The 20,225-nt window shown below is 45.0% G+C and overlaps 1 protein-coding gene across 2 annotated transcripts in view; it reads left to right on the top strand.

The window, feature by feature from the left end:
• Window positions 1-20,225, top strand: part of sulf1 (sulfatase 1) — a 423,430-nt gene that overhangs the window by 264,689 nt on the left and 138,516 nt on the right. For both annotated transcript variants that reach the window (XM_078217099.1, XM_078217098.1), the window contains one exon: window positions 18,907-19,146. In XM_078217099.1, coding sequence (XP_078073225.1) covers window positions 18,907-19,146 — 240 coding nt within the window. The remainder of the gene's footprint in view (window positions 1-18,906; window positions 19,147-20,225) is intronic.

The raw sequence follows: 20,225 nt of genomic DNA on the forward strand, positions 1-20,225 counted from the left end.
ACCAAATGGCCTCTGTCTGCACTGTAGGGATTCTATGAGATGAGGAAAATTGTTTTCTCTCAGTGGGTCATGAGTCTCTGGAACTCTCTTCCTCAAAGGCAGTGGAAGCAGAGTCTTTGAATATTTTTAAGGCAGAGCTAGATAGATTCTTAATTGACAAGGGAGTGAAGAGTTATCGGGGGTGAGGTCGAAGTTACAATCAGATCAGCGGGCCTCGAGGGGCTAAGTGGCCTTCTCCTGCTCCCAATTTGCCTGTTTGTATGATATACCCAGGGATGGTGATTGTGGCATCTGGGACACTGTAAGGTATGATTCGATGAAAATGACTCTGTCAGGCTGTTGCTTGACTGGTCTGTGGGACAGCTCTCCCAATTTTAGCACAAGCTCCCAGTTGTTAGCAAGGAGGACCCTGCAGGGTCGACAGGGCTGGGCCTGCCATTGTTGTTTCTGGTGCCTAGGTCAATGCTGGGAGGTCAGTCTGGTTTTGTTCCTTGTTGACTTTTCTGTAGCAGTTTACAAAGCTGAGTGGCTTGCTAAGCCATATTTCAGAGGGCAGTTAAGAGTCAACCACATTGCTGTGGGCCAGGCCAGGTAAGGACGGTAGATTTCCTTCCATAACGGGCTAGCTTTTAATTTCAGATTTATTAACTGAATATAAATTCCACTAGCTGCCCAGAGCATTAGTCTGGGCCCCTGGGTTGCTCGTCTAGTGACATTGCCACCTCTCCCCTCTCCTTATTAAGATGCAATTGTCTCAGTGAGTGTTAATTTAGTTCTAGATTATTGTTTCTAAAAGCTTTCCCACCACCAAGGTTAAACTGACTGCCCTGTAGTTGCTGGGATTATTGATGTAACATTTAAAATTCTGAACTCAGAAGTTTTTAAAATCTGAAATCCTCTGGCATGACCCTGGAATCTAAGGAAGATTGAAATTATCCGTTTCACTATAAAAACATTTAATTACTCACCAGGGTTACTTTTCAAGATACAGAAGACCTCTAAGAACACTTGACGGGTATGTTCTACATTACCATTTCCAGGTTGGCTTTTTTGCAAAACATATTTCCACAATTTATGTAATATTTTGCTCACTGGACTTATTCAGTTCACTGGGCTTAATATGTCTTGATCAACATTGTACATAGCCTAATGCATGTCATCCATCAAGTTTTGTTTTAAAACATCAAAGTTTAACCATTTTCCTCAGCAAAATTAGGAGGAATTATAAATTTGTCAGCCAAGAATACTTGACGTGGCTTGTCTGAGAGCCCAGAAAACCATTATGCTGATGAAACACCTGAGCCCCAGAGAAACCATTACTTGATTGACAGCTCTGTCTTTCTGATCTCTGCAGTCAATTTCACAATGATTATTTACCTAAGGTTTAGAGGTTTCAGGTGCCCGACAGTTTATGTTATGGATACTTTAATGGGTCTGAAAGAATATCTCTTCTATTTTGTTTGTTAGGGTCCCAAACCAGAACCCAGTGCATATTATGAAACCAGACTAGACCCAACAATTTTTCTATTTTGGTATTAATGTGAGGAAAGGTTACTTTCACTGACCAATTAAGGATCTTTTAGTGAAACACACTTTATTCATAACAGTTTAAATATAACTATAACAAAATAGACAGTTTAACTCTTAACAATTAATAATCTTTAAACATGAAAAAAATCACAAATTTCTAACTTATAGCTATTGCAGTTCCAAATAACCAACGTTCTTCTTAGAATCTTAAAACCCACATCACCAATATGTTTGCTATAATGAATATGGGCAGCTTTGGAGTTTCCAGAGATATAGAGCTTTCAAAAGCCTATAAAAATTCTCTTAATTTCAACCAGAACAGTCAAACTCCAACTCCTTTCTTTTCTTGCCCGTTTCTCTTCTGCACATAAATCAAGGATTGCAAATAAACCACAATGTCACATGACCCTGTCAATCAACCTAGTCAGAAATCGCTGGGGAACTTCTTGTACAAACACCAGCACATCTCAAAGTAACACATTCCTAGCTAAAATGAGTTGTTATTAAGCTTGCTTTCACAACCCTTAGGCTAAATGTTTTCCAGACACCCTGGCTGCCTGAAGAAAAAGTTGAATTTTAAAAACATTGCCCTTAAACATAAAATATATTACTAGAATATTATCATCACAGGCTGTCGTGAAAGGACTTTTTTTGAAAACATAGTGGAAGGGTTTATTTTAGTGGAAAATAATAGGGGCGATCTTGAGCCCACTCCTTCTGTCTATGGGGATGCCGGAGCAGGCTGAAGATCCGGAAGTTGCAGATCTCGCCGACGAGAGCGCAATTTTGGATCTTTCCCACCCCTTGCCGGTGACGTCATCAGGTACCCAGGCAGGAATCTGATTTACATATATTGTAATAGATTTAAGTATTGTTAACATGACCCCACGCCGTATTTTCAAAACACGTCCACGTGATGTCACATGGGCATGGTTTACAACAGGTTCACTCAGTAGTGAACCTGCCATGGGGATCTCACTAGGGGCATAAAGGTAAGTATATCCCCTGGGGGAGAAGGGCATGGCCAGATAGCGACTTAGCAATGACCTTCGCATTGCCCCTTGGCACAGGTTGGCATGACCATGTTGTCACTGCCAGATTGGCACTGCTAACTTGTTCCCAGGGCGGACCACAGTGGGAGCCTCATGGGGGACGGGGGGGTTAATTTCATCTGTGGTGGGCCAGAGTGGATGGGTAGTGGGGGATCCTGGCGATGGCTGTTTGGGGAGGGACAATGTTGCTTGTCTCTGACTATGGGGGAGTTGGGGGGGGGGTGGTGGGAGAAGGGGCCGATGATTGTGGGGTGGGGGAGAGGTTGCTCGGAGTTGAATGCCAACTCTGATGGGGGAGCTGTGGGGAGCCAGTTACATCTCTGTGGGGGGGAGGGGTTGATTGCTGTTCTGATCGGGGCGCCCTTTAAAGTTGCCGCCCTGATCTTGGTGCAGCCGGGTTTTGCTGGCATATGGAGCCCACACCCCGGCAGAGTGTCGTAAGATCTGGAAAAAACATGTCGGTTTTCTCGCCAGAAATAACACTGTCATTTATTTGTAAGATTTTGTCCAATGAATAATTGACTTTTTAAAAGCTTTATTTACACTTATTGTCACCATAGTGTTCATTGGTCCCATATACTGTACAGTTAGTAAATGGGCATGGAAATGCCATAGCTTGGCTTAGGGGGCAAGAGGGGTCATGGTGGTAGAATGGGGGTATAAATTGTCATCGGTGCCTGAGGAATCTTGCAACGTGTGGGGCGGGCATAGCTTTGTATGAGGGGCATGAGCAGCAATGGTTGGTTGGAGACATAACCTTGCATGGAAGGGGCATATGGTGGCATGGATGGGGCATGGGGAATGTGTAAGGGTTCAGGGAGTGTGAGGAGTGTCTGGTTTTATTTTAACTGAGACAAAGTCTCAGTTGGCCTTTCTAACAGCTCAACTCTGACCTCTTTCTGGGCCAGCTGGCCTGGTTGCTGCCCACACCTACTCCCTTCCCAGCAATGAAGATTCTGCCTTTGCTGGTGTAATTTCCCCAAGGTAGTTGGTCCATGCTGGGAATTTTCCCAATCTGCCTCAAGGATGAAACTGTAGGCGAACATCTCTTGTAGGAACTGAGGTAGCCTGAAAATATTCCAATGAAGCTCGGACAAAGAGACATCCGGTCTTGAAACGTTGGCTCTCCACAGATGAAGTGAGCCTTGCTGTGATTTTGCCGTATTTTTTGTTTTTGTTCCAATGAAGCTGTTATGTCAAGAGAACACTATTGCTAGTTCCAAAGCTCACTGGGTCTCAGAGCAGTGGTTGTCAAGCTGGGCTCTGGGAACTCAGAGGGATTTCTGGAAATTCTATGATACCAATGCACCAAGGTTACCAATAAACATTTTGAAAAATAGCATTTTAAAAGATGGACGATACACGACTGTAGTAATCCAAACTTTTTTAATCATTCTGAATACTAACTAAAAAACTGAAACAGCATAGGTACAGATCTGTTATGCTTTAACATATGGGCAGGCTAACAATTTAATTGACTTACTTTTCTGTAGCATGCTTTTGCACATAGGCCTCCTGACCTGTCAGTTGTTAATTTGCAATCCAAGCCTGAACCCATTTGCGATCTTATTATTGACATTACTCGGAGTGCATTGTCAATATATTATCTTCATGTAATATACTGTAAATGTTTTCAAAGCCAACATTACTGATATTTATCAATCCTGGATCTCCATCCTAAAGATTTGAATCTTCAACCTACATTTTTTTTTTTTGATTTGATTTATTATTGTCACATGCATTAACATACAGTGAAAAGTATTGTTTCTTGTGCGCCATACAGACAAAGCATACCCTTCATAGAGAAGGAAAGGAGAGAGTGCAAAATGTAGTGTTACAGTCATAGCTGGGTGTAGAGAAAGATCAACTTAATGCAAGGGAAGTCCATTCAAAAGTCTGACGGCAGCAGGGAAGAAGCTGCTCTTGAGTCAGTAGGTACGTGACCTCAGACTTTTGTATCTTTTTCCCGACGGAAGAAGGTGGAAATGAGAATGTCCGGGATGCATGGAGTCCTTAATCATGCTGGCTGCTTTGCCGAGGCAGCGAAGTGTAGACAGAGTCAATGGACGGGAGGCTGGTTTGCGTGATCAATTGGGCTATATTTGCGACCTTTTGTAGCTCCTTGCAGTCTTGGACAGAGCAGGAGCCAACCCAAGCTGTGATACAACCAGAAAGAATGCTTTCTATGGTGCATCTGTAAAAGTTGGTGAGAGTCGTAGCTGACATGTCAAATTTCCTTAGTCTTCTGAAAGAGTAGAGGCATACATAGTGAAAAGAAAGCAGACATTAGTTATAATATAGACCATCAGGGTCTGTGGGAAAGCTCCTTATTACACATGCAGGCAAGAATCCTTCTAGTTAAAAGCATATGCACATGAAAATTTTTACAGAAGTAGCACTTGGGTTAACCATAGTGTGGGGTTGATGTGTGTGAAACTTGGTAATTCATTTGACAGCATTCTTTTGTGAGCTATAGTACAAGATGGTCCACAGAAGCATATATATAATGGTCCTCAAAGTAGAAAAGGGAAGGCTCAAAACCACACATAAGAGCTGCTTAAATTCTAGGTTCTGGTAGCTCACCTAAAAGGGTAGTTCAAAGATTCTGCAACCTGCAGTTCCCAAGCTGCGTATGTTATAACAGACTTCACATACTTGGTGAAACAGCAGGAAACATACCTGTGAAATTTAGGACAGGCAGCCCCAGCTGAACATTTCACATGATCGAGCACAGTAAAGTCATACCCCGTTTTTCTTTTAGAAGCTGTGGATAATTTTACATAATGCAGCATGCTTACTTCCTTTGCACATTGGGCTACAATTTATTGTATAGGTCAAAAGCTACAGAGCAATGGCTATAACTTTTTTAATGGAATTTGTATCTGTGATTTACTATTATCATTACAGCTCTCGGGATGTTGCATTCTGCTGTCGCAAACTCATTAAAAAAATATTGTCATTGTTTTATGAGTGGAGATTCAATGGCCATTTTCAAGCATAGTATGAAAGTAAATTTGTCTGATTATATAATAAATGAGAATGAGAAATTGTAATTACTTACAATTGCATAATTAATTGCCAGTTACATCTGGTAATAACATACGTTTGTTCTGTTTTAATATAAACTCAGATAAAGATGCCAAACCACATTGTAAATGTTTTATTGCAACAGATATAATGTGGTTGCAAGAACTACTGCTGCCTGGAAATGACCCATTTGAAGCCTTAATGTTCCTATAATACATAAATATGTTGTAACATAAACAAGAAAAACTGGGAATATGGTGTACGTCAGTCAGCATCTGCAAAGACAAAAGACAAATGAACAGTTTCCAATATAACTCTTTGGGAATGACCAGAATTTCCTCTTTGTGTTTAGATAACCAATACAATTCTTCCATTGCGTGGCTGCTGAGATCTTGCATAATTTATAAACAAAGATTTACCAGACTGTATTGACCTCGTTACTTGTGTTCCCTGATTTCCACATAGATCCCAATCTCATAGATCAAAGTCCAATATTGGCCATATAGCTATCCTAACATCTGCTGCTCCTTTTGTGCTCCTTCAGAATATTGAGGCTGCTTCTTTAGTTAGGGCCCGTGCTTGTGTTCTTGTGGCCACTGCAGCACATTTTCCAACAGCAGCCCGAACAATTCAATTGTGTGTGCTGACAACCTCTGATCAGTTTATATACAGTCTGTTCCTTACAGCACACTCAACAGAAAGGTTGGATTCTTTAGCAGCAGTGAAAATGCCACTGTGTGCTATCTGTCGGCAGGGAAAGGCTGCAGTTGTTCAAATCCGCTTGCTGCAGCAAGTATTGCTGCTCCTTGTAATTATAGTCATTATTTTTGGATGGCTTTTTGTTCCACGTATTTTAACCAAAAAAAAACTTAACAGAGGCTGGGTTTAAAATAGCAGGAATAATTTGTTACTGTGTAGCAGCAGCCTCAATAATGAGGTAATTAATCTCTCAACAATTTCTCATTTATATCTGTCATCCTAACCTGGTTTCTGTTGAGTTCTTTGCTGATATAAACAGACAGGACTTCTGAAAATGTAGGTACATTGGCATGAATGATTCAGAAATAAACTGACCAAGCACAGACTCTCCTTTTACAACACACACAATTTTGTTTCATGAGGAATCAGCAGAGGGTTAACTAAGCAGCAGTGCTGGGGTTAAAAGCCCATTATCACACTCAAAATTTTCCCCTTGCACTGGTGAATCTACCTTTTAAAAGTCTCTTCAAAATGTACCTTTTTAATCTCCTCATTTTCCGTTAGCTCCCTTTCAGTGTCTGGAGTGTCCTGTCCCACCCTCAGGTGCTTCATTACTTTAAAGACACTGGGCAGAATGTGTCAGAGTCTGACTGAAAAGTGGCATCTTTCTCTCCAGAGAAACAGCAGGTTTTCTCTCCAGACCTCCCCCCCATCCCCCCCTCCATCCCCTCCTCCCAACAGTGGTCTCAGGGATTCTTTCCCCCTCCCCCTATAATCAGAGCCAGCATCTCTCTCTGCTCCCCCCTTCTCCCTGAACATTGCTGATATCTGTTTCCCCCTCTGACCAATAGTGAAAACCTACATCCCTCCACCCCATCTTCCCACCCCCCCAAACATCGCTAGCATCAGATCCCCCGCCCCCCCCATCCCCTGCCAAATCAGTTAATGCCGGCATCACCCCCTTCCCCCGAACAGCCATCACTGGCATCCACATCTCCCATGTCCACTCCCTCCCCTCCCCCACCACCACAAATGAATCAGTTCTCCCACCATGAGGCTCCCACTAGGATTTGCCCCAGGCCCTGCTCTGGCATGATGCCAACCTACCAGTGCCAGTGGACAGTGCCAGGGCACTGCTTGGCATTGTCCCTCTGCCCCGGGGGCTATACTCACCTTTACACCTCTGGTGAGGTCCCCACGACAGGTTCACGTCTGGTGCCAAACATAATGTCATGTTGGTGAGGTACGAAAACATGCCTGGGGGAATATATTAAGTTTATTAAAATATATTAAAATCAGGTTCACCCATTATGGACGTGAAGTTGATTACGTTGCTGGCAAGGGGCTGGGAAGATTAGAGATCATTTCCGGGTTTCACCATTCAGGCTCAAGATCGTTCCACTATCAAAGTGTAAGTTTCTAATAATCAGCTTTGCTGAGTACTGTTGCAATGCAAGGATAAAATTGTCTTGCTGGGGAAGGTGTCTGATATTTTTCCCAAATATTTTGTCTGTTCCCAATCCTCCTGGAAACATTAACCACCCTTGCTTGGATATGATTCCACGGAGTCGCTGGACTAATTTTTCTGCTCTCTAAGTCAGGGACAGTGAGCTTAGTTGTAGCTTCCTGCCTGTCAGTTTGACTTGGATCTAAGTCAGCGTATACTGAAGATTAAATGTGAGACATTTCAAGCCTGTGTGGCTCACCTGTCCAGTGGACAACAACTGGAGCTTGTGGTTGATTCGTGTAGAGATACGAGAGTCTGCCAAGATAATGAAAAGACTTCATCACTCCATCAGTGATTGAGATCAACTTTTCTCCTTAGGTAAGATTGACAATGAATGTTCATAGGCTTGTAGCTACAACGAGTATAAAAATAAAACCCAACCCTGCCCTTGCCTGACCTTCACGCACTATAGTTCCAACAATAGCAATAATACAGGATCATAATGGTTATGTTACTGGACTGGTAATCCAGAGGCCTAAATTAATGATCGGGAGACATGATTTCAAATCCCAGAAATGCAGCTGGGGAAGTCAAATTTAGTAAATTAAATACATCTGGAATTAAACAGCTGATATCAGTAATGGTGACCATAAACTACTGGATTGATCTGGCTCACTCATGTCCTTTAGAGAAGGAAATCTGGCCAATATTTTGCCCTTAATTCTTAATAGTCTTCTGAAATGGCTTAGCCACTTGGAAGACACAGAGTAGCAAGCACATAAAGCGTACTCTGGGTCAGGGACTTCAATGCCCATTACCAAGAATAGTTCAGTAGCAACACTACTGACTGAGTCCTGAAAAGGGTCTAGCTGCCAGACTGGGCCTGCAGCAGTTGATGAACCAACATGAGAGAAGAAAACTACCGCCTCATCTTCACCAATTTTCCTGTTGCAGGTACAAATATCCATGAGAGTAGTGATAGCAGGTGACCACTGCACAGTACTCATCAAGCCTCTACCGCTTGAATTAACAAAGGCAGCCAGCATAAGGGAGGATTGCCACCTTCAACCTCCCCTTCAAGTAACATGCCAGCCTGACTTGAAAATGGCTTGCCATTCTTCCATCATTGGTCAGCCAAAATCTTGGAACTCCCTCTCAAATAGCACAATGTGAACACCTACACCATAGAGCCTGCTACAGTGGTTCACAAAGTGGTCTAACTTCTCAAGGGAAATTAGGGGTGGACACTAAATGCAGGAATTGCCAGTGATACCTGCATCCCAACAATAAACAAAAATATATAAGTCACCTAGTCGGGGAACTATAGATGACTTTCCCCTTCCTGGTCCAAGGGCATGCGACCAATTATAGTGTTCCTCTTGTGATTCAGTTATGAAGATCTTGTTTAGCATAGACAAGAAGCTGGGATCTTCATGCAGAGTAGCTCCATTACACACTGCCTTTATTAATTGAGCCAATGGCAGAGCCCTAGTCTAGCCTCTAAACTTATCCTCCCCTGCAGCACCAATGTTAAAGCTACAATTGTCATTGACAGTGCCAGCTCAAACCTGGTGGAAACTCCCTATGAGTTGTTCTAATTAGGTTAGAGGTAGTCTACACACACATTTTTCTGTGGACAGATGTTCAAAGTAAAGTTCTGTGAATGTTTCTTGATAACTTGGAACCCTAAGCTCTAAAATAGTTATTTGCCCCTCTGTCTTTTGATATATCAGTTGGTAACCAAAACTATGCAGTGTTTTATAAAATGACCTCGCCATTATTACAAAGCAGGAGTGGGTAATGTGCATAATCTTACATTTAATCCACATTAAATGCACTTCTTAACATTGGTTTGTTTAGCCTAAATCTGTTCGAAATCTGAAAACTTCTGATCTGCCTGTCATTAACAGCAAATTTCCCAACATTGTACCAAATACTTTCTTCCAAATCATATATAATATGAATTGCAAGAGATTCATAGAATCCCTACAGTGCAGAAGGAGGCCATTTGGCCCATTGAGCCTGCACCAACAACAATCCCACCCAGGCCCTATCCCTGTAACCCCATATATTTACGCTGCTAATCCCCCTGACACTAAAGGGCAATTTAGCATGGCCAATCAATCTAACCTGCATACCTGTTGCTTCTGTTAACTGTGTTGCAGCCACTATGTTCTTTCCATGAGGACCTTTAGCATATGGGGAGAGCGTAGGAATATGGTGCTGAGAGAGAGTATCAGCCATAATCATGGCGGAGCAAGTTCGAAGGGCCTAATGGCCCCTACTCCAACTCCTATTTCCTATGTTTTCTCTCTGTTTGTTTAATATTCTTAATCGTGTTTTTCATTACCACTATTTAATTGATCTCAACTTTCCAGCTTTACGCTTTGGAGTTCATTAGCATACATGCAGCAGAATTCCATCAAGAAATGCCTTACTTATTCCAAAGGGACTGAATACGCAATGATCACAGTTGCAAGCTGGATGCAAATCAGATTTCTTTTCCTCAAATTTGTTTTCAAGCAATGTACAGCAGATCATAACTGAAAACACATGCAGTTTAGCTCCTGTCCTATTTGTACTATTTACCTCAGTTTACCTGCATTGAATTGTTGAAATATCTTGTCCTGGGATTATCCTGTGCAGGTATTATCATTGGCGGCTATATTGGACATTGTTAGAAGTCTCACAACACCAGGTTAAAGTCCAAGAGGTTTATTTGGAATCACGAGCTTTCGAAGCGTTGCTCCTTCATCAAGTATGTGGCAGTGCTTCGAAAGCTCATGATTCCAAATAGACCTGTTGGACTTCAACCTGGTGTTGTGAGACTTCTTACTGTGCCCACCCTAGTCCAAAGCCGGCATTGTCATATCATATTGTACATCAGTTTGGAGGTAAAGGTGCGCCATTTTGAGCCATTATATTTCAAGTTTGGATTTCTGGGACAGGCAAGGAATTCTTTGCAATGCCTCAAAGCTACCTTCTGACTGCTGCAAGCAAACATGCTTCTTATATGTGTTTATACCAGCATTAGCAATTCAAAGGACATTTATACATGGAAGCATTTTCTGTAGAGTGTTAATAGAGCTTTCATGCTGGTCGACTCTTCTCAGTGTAAACGGGCCTATAGTCACAAATAAAAGCCTGCAAAAGGTTTGAGTAGCCTGGGAAAAAAATGAATAAATTGCCTTTGCGATTAGTTTGGACTGTCTGCCTATGCAGATGGTAAAACAGTCTGAAGTTGCTGCTGAAATCTGAATGTCTTTCAAATTTACACAGAACCATGGGTGACTCTGAAAGGACTTGGTTTACTTTTCACATCATTCTTTCTTATTATGTTAAAGTAAAGATTCCCAGAGTGACTGTGTGTTATTCATAAAGAAATGCCACACACAACGAACGGGCCAAGGTTGCAAGCTCATGTTTTACAATGAATCTAAATTCAAAGGGGTTACTTTGTGTTAGTGGAACTGCATATCGAACGAATGATTTCCTATGTTTGCTATTTCTGGCACAATCGTAAAAGTAATTGGAGGAGATCTTTCCCAACTGGAGAACAACAACGTGCAAAACACAAACTTGTACCAAGTTTTAAAAAAATGTTTTATAGAGACTGTTTTATATTAAATGAAGCATAATATTTGTAGTTGCTTCACAGGATGATTTTGGGTCAAAAGAGTTTACTGGCATCAGCTGCATAGACAAAATGTGCATCAGAATTCTCCCTGCTGTCCATCCATTCAGTAAAACAGATTTACTGTGAAATCCGATAAGGTCTGCAAATGAGCACAAGAACTGCGATGTGTGATTAAACTGCAGCAGTTCATTCCGATGCAGGCAGGACACAAACTTTGTCCTGCTGCTGATTACTATGGCCATAATGTGCAGTCACACTGAATACACTGTAGTGATTGGACATCTGAGTGGAGGTGGGGGTACAAAATTGTGAGAGGCTAAGACCACTTAAAGCTAACCTATACTACTTAAAGCCAGCGTGAACTTTGTAAAGCAGAGATACAGATTGACTGGAGTAGGAGCTGCCACTGTCTAGGGAAGAAGAACATTGAAAAGGAGGAACAATGTGACAGAGAGCATGCGTCAAGTCTCTCCAAAACTACAGCTGGTGTAGGAAGTAGAAAAGAGGAGTGCGATCAGGTGGGATTTTACAGCCTCAGTTGCCCCAAAACCGTAAAAGCTCACCCGAGGTCATCGAACCTTCCCATTGTCTGCTCCTCACCCGCTCCGATTCCTGTGGCGGGCGGAGCGGTAAAATTCTGGCCATCGTCTGTCCACAAGGAACTAGGAAGTCCTTCAGACAGACATTGCAAAGGCAATGTGAGGAGATAGCCATTGTACTTGATGCCAATAGTGTAGTCCCAAGGACCTGAATGTAGTGCCAGATAACGTTCAATGACCTCACATGTGTGGAAGCGTTGAAGTTGCTTAATCTTGTCTCTCACATGCCACAGTGCCTTCTGATTTACAACCTGTACATGCTGCAACTGTGTCCCTCTTGCTTCCTCATCCTCCCTTCTTTTCCCAGCTCTGATGAAAGACTGAAGATAAATGACAATGAAATGTTAACTGTGGGTAGGATTTTCCAGCCCTTCCTGCTGCTGGGATCTTCCACTCCCCTGCTGTGGGTTCCCCAGCATCGGAGTGGAAGAGCCGTGCAAATTGCCATTGTCTTCGGCGGGACCGGAAAATCCCGCCAGTGGCGAGCCACCTGTGCCAGGAAAACCCATGCGGGGAGTGGAGGGGGGGGGGGGGGGGGGGGGGGTGGAAAATTGCAGCCTCTTTTTCTCTCCCTGCAGATGCTGCCTAACCTTCTTAGTGTTTCCATCATTTGCTGTTTTATTTGGGATTTCCAGTATCTGTAGTGTATTATGCTTCTGAGGCTGTAGGTCTACCTGGTGACATTCTCTGAGTGAAACACATATTGCACACACTGAGGATGAGAAAGGGGACTCCTGAAAACAAGAGTTAATGTGTCATCCTGCTGGGAGCCCACTGCCCTCTTCAAGCAATGAATCCTTATCTGTGTTTCCTCAGCTCATTCTCCCTGTTATGCAACAGGACAAGGAGGATAGAAAGCACAGCGCCTGTAATTGGGAGCAAACGGTCTGTCCAGTATCCTTAATGTGAGAATCACAGGCCTTCGTTACAGACCAGCCCAATCCCTGCAGACATAGAACCATAGAATCCCTACAGTGCAGAAGGAGGCCATTTGGCCCATTGAGTCTGCACCGACTGTCCAACAGAGCATCTTACTCAGGCCCAGCTCCCCCGCCCTATCCCTGTAACCTCACGTATTTAGCCCACCAATTCCCCTGACCTACACATCCTGAGACACTAAGGGGAAATTTAGCATGGCCAATCCACCTAACCCAACCACCCAACCCGCTCACCTAACGAACGGCACGGTGACAGTTAGCACTGCTGCCTCACAGCCCCAGGAATCTGGGTTCAATTCCAGCCTTGGGTCACTGTCTGTGTGAAGTTTGCACATTCTCCCCATGCCTGTGTGGGTTTCCTCTGGGTGCTCCGGTTTCTTCCCACACTCCAGAGATGTGCGGGTTAGATTGATTGGCCATGCTAACTTAATAAGTTAGTCATGGCACGAATCAATCCCAGCCTTCTGGATTGCCTGGATCCACTACAGTTCACCTACCACTGCAACAGATCCACAGCAGACGCCATCTCCCTGGCCCTGCACTCAACACTGGAACACCTAGATAACAAAGACACCTATGTCAGACTCTTATTTATAGACTACAGCCCAGCCTTCAACACCATTATTCGTATGAAACTCATCTCCAAACTCCGTGGCCTGGACCTTGGCTCCTCCCTCTGAGACTGGATCCTGAACTTCCAAACCCACAGATCGTAATCAGTAAGGATAGGCAACAACACCTCCTCCACGATCATCCTCAACACTGGTGCCCCACAAGGTTGTGTCCACAGCCCCTTACTTTACTCCTAATACACCTATGACTGTGTGGCCCAATTCCCCCCCAACTAGATTTTCAAGTTTGCTGATGACACTACCGTAGTGGGTCGGATCTCAGACGGAGTACAAGGAAGAGAGAGAGAATCTGGTGAACTGGTACGACAACAATAATCTCTCCCTCAATGTCAACAAAATGAAGGAGATAGTCATCAACTTCAGGAAGTGTAGTGGGGGACATGCTCCTGTCTACATCAATGGGGACGAGGTAGAAATCGTCGAGAGCTTCAAGTTTTTAGGTGCCCAATTCACCAACAACCTGTCCTGGTCCCTCCAAACTGACGCTACAGTTAAGAAAGCCTACCAACACCTCTACCTTCTCAGAAGACGAAGGAAATTTGGCATCTCCACTACAACTCCCATCAATTTTTACAGATACACCATAGAAAGCATTCCTTCTGGTTGTATCATAGCTTGGTCTGGCTCCTGCTCTGTCCAAGACCGCAAGAAACTGCAAAGGGTCGTGAATGAAGCCCAACCCATCACTCAAACCAGCTTCCCATCCATTGACATTGTCTACACTTCCTGCTGCCTCGGCAAAGCAACTAGCATAATTAAGGACCCCATGCACCCCGGACATACTCTCTTACACCTTCTACCATTGGGAATAAGATACAAAAGTCTGAGGACACATACCAGCCAACTCAAAAACAGCTTCTTCCCTGCTGCCATCAGACCTTTGAATGTACACTTGCCTTGCATTAAACTGATCTTTCTCTATACCCTAGCTATGACTGTAACACTATATTCTGCACTCTCTCCTTTCCTTCTCTATGAACGGTATGTTTTGTCTGTTTAGTGTGCAAGAAACAATACTTTTCACTGTATACTAATACATGTGACAATAATAAATCAAATCAAAAAATTGCCCCTTAGTATTAGGGGACTAACAGGTAAAATACACGGGCGACAGGGATAGGGCCTGGATTTGATTGTTGTTGGTGCAGCTTCAATGGCTGAATGGCCTCCTTCAGAACTGTAGGGATTCTATGAAGCCTGCACATCAACTTTAAGTAGCAGCACAAAATGCACAAGCACTTCTCCCTCTGAACTCATAATGTAAAAAAAATCAACAATTAACCTGAAAGCAATTGAAGATCCCTTTAAGTAGCACTTCCTGCTACTGAATGTGTATTCAGCTATGGGAGGTTGGGGCAGGATATTAGCTGCACATTGAGGTTGAAAGTGGGCACTGCTAAATTCAAATCAGCACTATACACGGATTGATGTAAGAATTTGCCAACTTGGCATGTTTCTGACACACACACCAAGTGCCTGCACTAATGACCTACCCAAAGTAGCATCCAATGCAGCTCATACCCAGGATGTAATTTTAAATCCAAACATAGCATCAAAGGTGGCATTCTGCCAAGTCCCACCAGTGGGTTCGAGAGCAGGTATGGGGGCAAATATGGTGGGAGGCCCAGAAATTGGTTTCACACTGGCATGAATTTGCCTGTTGTGGGTGGGTCGGAAAACCCACCAGAGGCTGGCAGGAACCTCGTTTGCATCCTGTTAATGAGATGCAGATGAAGGCCCAATCGGAATCTTCTCCCCCCACCACGCCAACACGATGCAGCTCTTGTGGGGTGGGAGATCCCCACGCAGCGACCTCTGCGCTCCCAACGTCTTCCATGGTCTTTGCTGAATTCTCTGACATGTTCCGGAAAGTCAGGTTCCTCACCAACCGCAGATGGGAATGCCGCAAAGACAGGGGTGAGTGAGAGGCGGAAGGTCTCAGGGTCGGGGAGTGGGAATGAAGACGTTGGGAGGGTGAGGCTGGCAGGGAGGGGACGAACACTTTGGGGGAGTTGAAGATATCGGGGGGGGGGGTGTTGAGGCTTGTGGGGGGAGGCTGGGAGGTGGGGAGGGAGTACGGAGGGCCAAAGGTATCCAGGTGGAGGGAGAGATGTGGGGGAGAAGGAAGATGCTGTGGGACAAGGTACCTTTGGGGAGAAGGGACTGAGGGTGGGAGTCTAGAGGAATGAGGAGATCAGGGTGGAGGTGGGTGTCATGGGGGAGCAGGTGTGGAGAGGTGAAAGGGTTGGGGAGGGCTGGGACTGGCCGAGGGTGTCCAGGTGTGGTGGCAGAGAGAAATAGGACAGTGGGGGAAGGTGTAGCAAAAGAGGTAGAAGTAAGGGAGGGTGTAAGGAACGGTAAAGATGGGGGGAGACGAGGGGGTAAGGGATGATGCCAGAACAAAGGTTGAGGGTGGATGATGGAGTGAGGGAGGGAGTGTGGTGCACTGGAGGAGTAGGTATTGAGGAAGGAGTGAGGGAAAGATTTGAGAGTGCTGAAGGTGGAGGAGGAAAAGACAGGCTGAGGGAGAATTCAGGATCACAGGATGTGGGACCAGAGGTGAAGGTTGGATTTAGGGACAATATCAGAGTGGAGGGTGAGGACAGGGTGAGGGAGATGCTGGAGTGGAGGGATAGAAGGGGGTGCTGTAGGTGGAGGGGTGGTTGGTGAATTTTGAGGGAGGGACAATGCTGGGGCGGAGGGAGAGGATGGACTGTAGGAGGATGCATGTGTTGAATGGAGGAAGTGGGCGGAGACACTGGTCAATTGAAAAGGAAGCCATGCAGGCAGCACTGAGAAAGCTTGGGACAGTCAGTGAGTGCGATGGATGAAGTGCGCGTGCGCGCACACGCGCGCTTGTGTGTGTTGGCAAGGGCTCAGAGACTGAAGGGTTTTGGAGGGAGCGACAACCACTGAAAGTCCTGAGTGGATGACCCAGGGGTGTCCAGCTGCTGCTCCTCTCTTTAGGCACCTAAGGGCCCTGGCCTGAGGGGAAAGGGCACCTGGAGCGATGTCCATGTGGCCTGTTTCCCCCTCATTGCCAGTGCATGAACTCACCGTGGCAATGGTGATGGAGTGCAGGGCTGCCCATGACTCCACATTCTGCTGGATGAGGGTCTCTATGGCACCTACCACCCTCCCCATGGAGACATCAACTGGCAGATGGACTCCTCTCACTCACGTATTCCCTTGTTTTAATAGTATTCGACAGGCCTGCCCTTGTTTAAATTCTGATTCCGGAGTTCATCATCAGACTGGGGCCTCACACATGCCCCTTTTGCAGGTGTCTCCGAAAGCCAGGGAGCTCGGCTGCACTTGCCCCCTCTTGTTGCGGACACAAGTCCATGCGGTAACGACCAGATTGTGCAGCCTCACCTGACTTATCACTAATACCCATTGCGATGTGTACCTTAGCTGGTGGAGGGTGCAAGTGAGTGCTATGATGCCCCTAACAGTGTGCAGCTCTTCTCTTCTGCTACCTCCTTGACTCCTAGGCTGGTGCTGAGGTTGGGAAAGGGGAAGGGATCCACCTCCTCTTCTTTCTCTGGCCCCGGTTGCTTCCTGGTTGCATCTGCAAGTGAGAAGGGAGAGTGTGAGTGGCAGCATCGACTGTCTCCAAGATGGAGGTAGAGGCACATTCCACCCATATCCCCATTCAATAGGAGCATTTTCACCCGGTGGATGGCGAAGGCCAAGCTCCGCATTGCCAATGGCTCTGTCCCATTCGATGCCTTCGAACTGTGACGCCCTTTCCTCATCCTCAGTGAGGGGCTTGTGGCACAGTGGACACTCACCCCCAATCTTCTCCCACTCCCTACACCAGAACTTCTCCTGGTCAAAGAAAAGAATGCTGGAGAGGGGTTGCATGTTTCATAGGTTGACCTGCATTTCAGATCATTCCTCATTCCCCCCTTTGTAAGGTAGTCCACTTCTGTGTAGCAGGTTATCACTGGAGCGAATAGGGCAGAGGTTGTGGAGCAGCTTCCTCCAGAATGCAGAGCATATCCACATGCGAGGGGAAGGTTCATACGTATATGTGATGTGGAGTCTGCTCTTTCCCTCAGCGCCAATGCCAGGTACCCCACTCCCCAACCACCCCGCTCCGTGCAGTGTCCCATGTCTGCTGAAGGGTGAAGAAGGCACCGTGGCCAGTCCACCGCAGTGTGAATGGGCTAGAGTGGGGCTCTGGGGCAGAAGATGCTGTTGCCACTGGTCCTTGGGCCCTGACATTTGGAGTCTGTGTGGATTGTGCGATCATGGATGGGACATACCGTGGCGGAGTGAATGAGGTTGTTCATCCTGTTTTGGTACTGGGTTGCTGATCTTCTCTGCACGCCATGGACGCTAACGGCATTGGCCATCTGCACCCATGCCGTGTTTGTTTCCCTGCTGGGTTTCTTCCTCCCATCTGCCAGGAATAGGATGGCGGCACGGTGGCACTGCTGCCTCACAGCGCCAGGGACCCAAGTTCAATTCCCGGCTTGGGTCACTGTCTGTGCGGAACCTGCATGTTCTCCCCGTGTCTGCGTGGGTTTCCGCCGGGTGCTCCGGTTTCCTCCCACTGTCTGAAAGATGTGCTGGTTAGGTGCATTAGCTATGCTAGATTCTCCCTCAATGTACCCGAACAGGCACCGGAGTGTGGCGGCTAGGGGATTTTCACAGTATCTTCATTGCAATGTTAATGTAAGGCTACTTGTGACACTAATAAATAAACTTTAAACTCCTGCCTCCCCACATGGTCAAGGACGACGCATAATGAGATGGCACTAAACTTGGGGGCTTGACCCTTATCTACTCTTCCTGACAGCAAATGCTGCTGACAGTGGGGATGCCAGTTCCCTTTTAAATATGGCAGCCGGAATTGACAGCAGGTTACAGCCATCCAAGCCTGTTCTGCCATTGAAGACCGCGTAAAATACCGATTTGCAAAATTAATGAGGTTGGGCCTGGAAGATTTGACGCGTTTTCCCAGTGACAGCGGAAAGCACTCCATGTCCCTACCCCCGCCATTGGCACTTTGTCTCAAAATAGGAGAATTCCTTCCTAAGTAACTGAATTTTCTGCGTGTTATCTAGACATTATCTCATTGCTGTTTCGGCTCTGCCCTAATTGGCTGTTGCGTTTCCTACTTATAAATGGTGATTACATTTCTAATGTCCTTTGGGAATCCATTTGGGAGGTTGTAAAAACTGCTACGTGAATGCGTGTCTCTCGTTTAGTTTCAAGATTTATATTCATCAGAATCAAATAGATACTGTAATCACCTGAAGAGTGCTACAAACTAATTTTTGTGCTACAAACTGGATTTTTTCATTATTGTCTTACTAACTATTACATTTTTTTAGGTTCTCTGCAGGTGATGAATAAAACCAGAAGGCTTATGGAGCAAGGTGGCGCTCACTTCACCAATGCCTTTGTAACAACTCCAATGTGCTGTCCTTCCCGATCCTCCATGCTGACAGGAAAATACGTCCATAACCACAATACTTACACAAACAACGAGAACTGCTCCTCACCTTCCTGGCAAGCAATGCATGAAACACGCACATTTGCAGTGTACCTAAACAACACAGGGTACAGAACAGGTTTGTAACATTATCAGTATTCTGCTAGCAGAGAACTTTTGCTTATAAAAATTTTAATATGTAATATTTTTAGTGCTGAAAACAAATAATATATATGCATCCTGATATATTAGGATGGATAACACATTATGATGTTTTAAAATTACTCTAAAGATGTGAGTTTCAAAGGGAAGATTATGATCTGTCATTTGAGGAAAGATCCATACTCAAACTGAATTGAAATGTTACAGAACTAGCAAATTCACCGTGACTAATCCCTATTTAGATATAAGTTTGTGTCCAAGGCGTTCCAGGGAGAGTGGCGCAGTGGCAAAAAGCAAAGGGTAATGATTGACATGTATTTTACGACTGGGAGAGTGTTGTCAGTGTGGTTCTGCAGGGCTCAGCATTTGCTCCCTTGCTTTTTGTAGTTTATATTTACGATTTAGATTCAAATGTAGGGGGCTCGATACAGATGTTTTGATACAAACATTGGCTATGTGGTTGCCAGTGAGGCTGAAAGCTCAGCAAGATATAGATATGTAGATATATAACTGTAGGAAGATATGGGTATGGTTTTTGGACAGAACAGTGAAAAATGGAATTCAATCTGAGGTAATGAACATTGGAGTTGCAACAGGCAAAACATAGCAGGCGAATTCTCCAGTCCTTCCTGGCGGCCTGATTTTCTGGCTCCATCCCTTCCCACCCCCGCCCCCCTCCCTCCCCCCCCCCAATTGGACCCTGATAGTGGCATGGGTGAGGAATGTAAATCACAGTCGATGGTGAGCCGCCCCTTAGCAGAGGAGTTAAAAACCAGGGAGGATAGATTTAAAATAATCAGTCGAAGAATTGTGGGGGAGGGGAGGAAACATTTTCTCACCCAGTGGGTGACAGAGGTGTGGAACCCATGGCTTGAAAGGGTGGTGGAAGCAAAATCTCTCAGCATTTGTGAGAGACAAGGACTCTGGGCCTGGGAAGGATGGAAGAACTAGGCTGAATAGCTCTTCATTCACTGACACACTCATGATGGGCTGAATGGCCTTCTCTGTAATCTAAATCTTCTATGGTTTCAATAACTTTTTTCATTTTTAAATTCT

Source organism: Mustelus asterias, chromosome 7 (assembly GCF_964213995.1).
Source record: "Mustelus asterias chromosome 7, sMusAst1.hap1.1, whole genome shotgun sequence".
Classification (NCBI taxonomy): domain Eukaryota; kingdom Metazoa; phylum Chordata; class Chondrichthyes; order Carcharhiniformes; family Triakidae; genus Mustelus; species Mustelus asterias.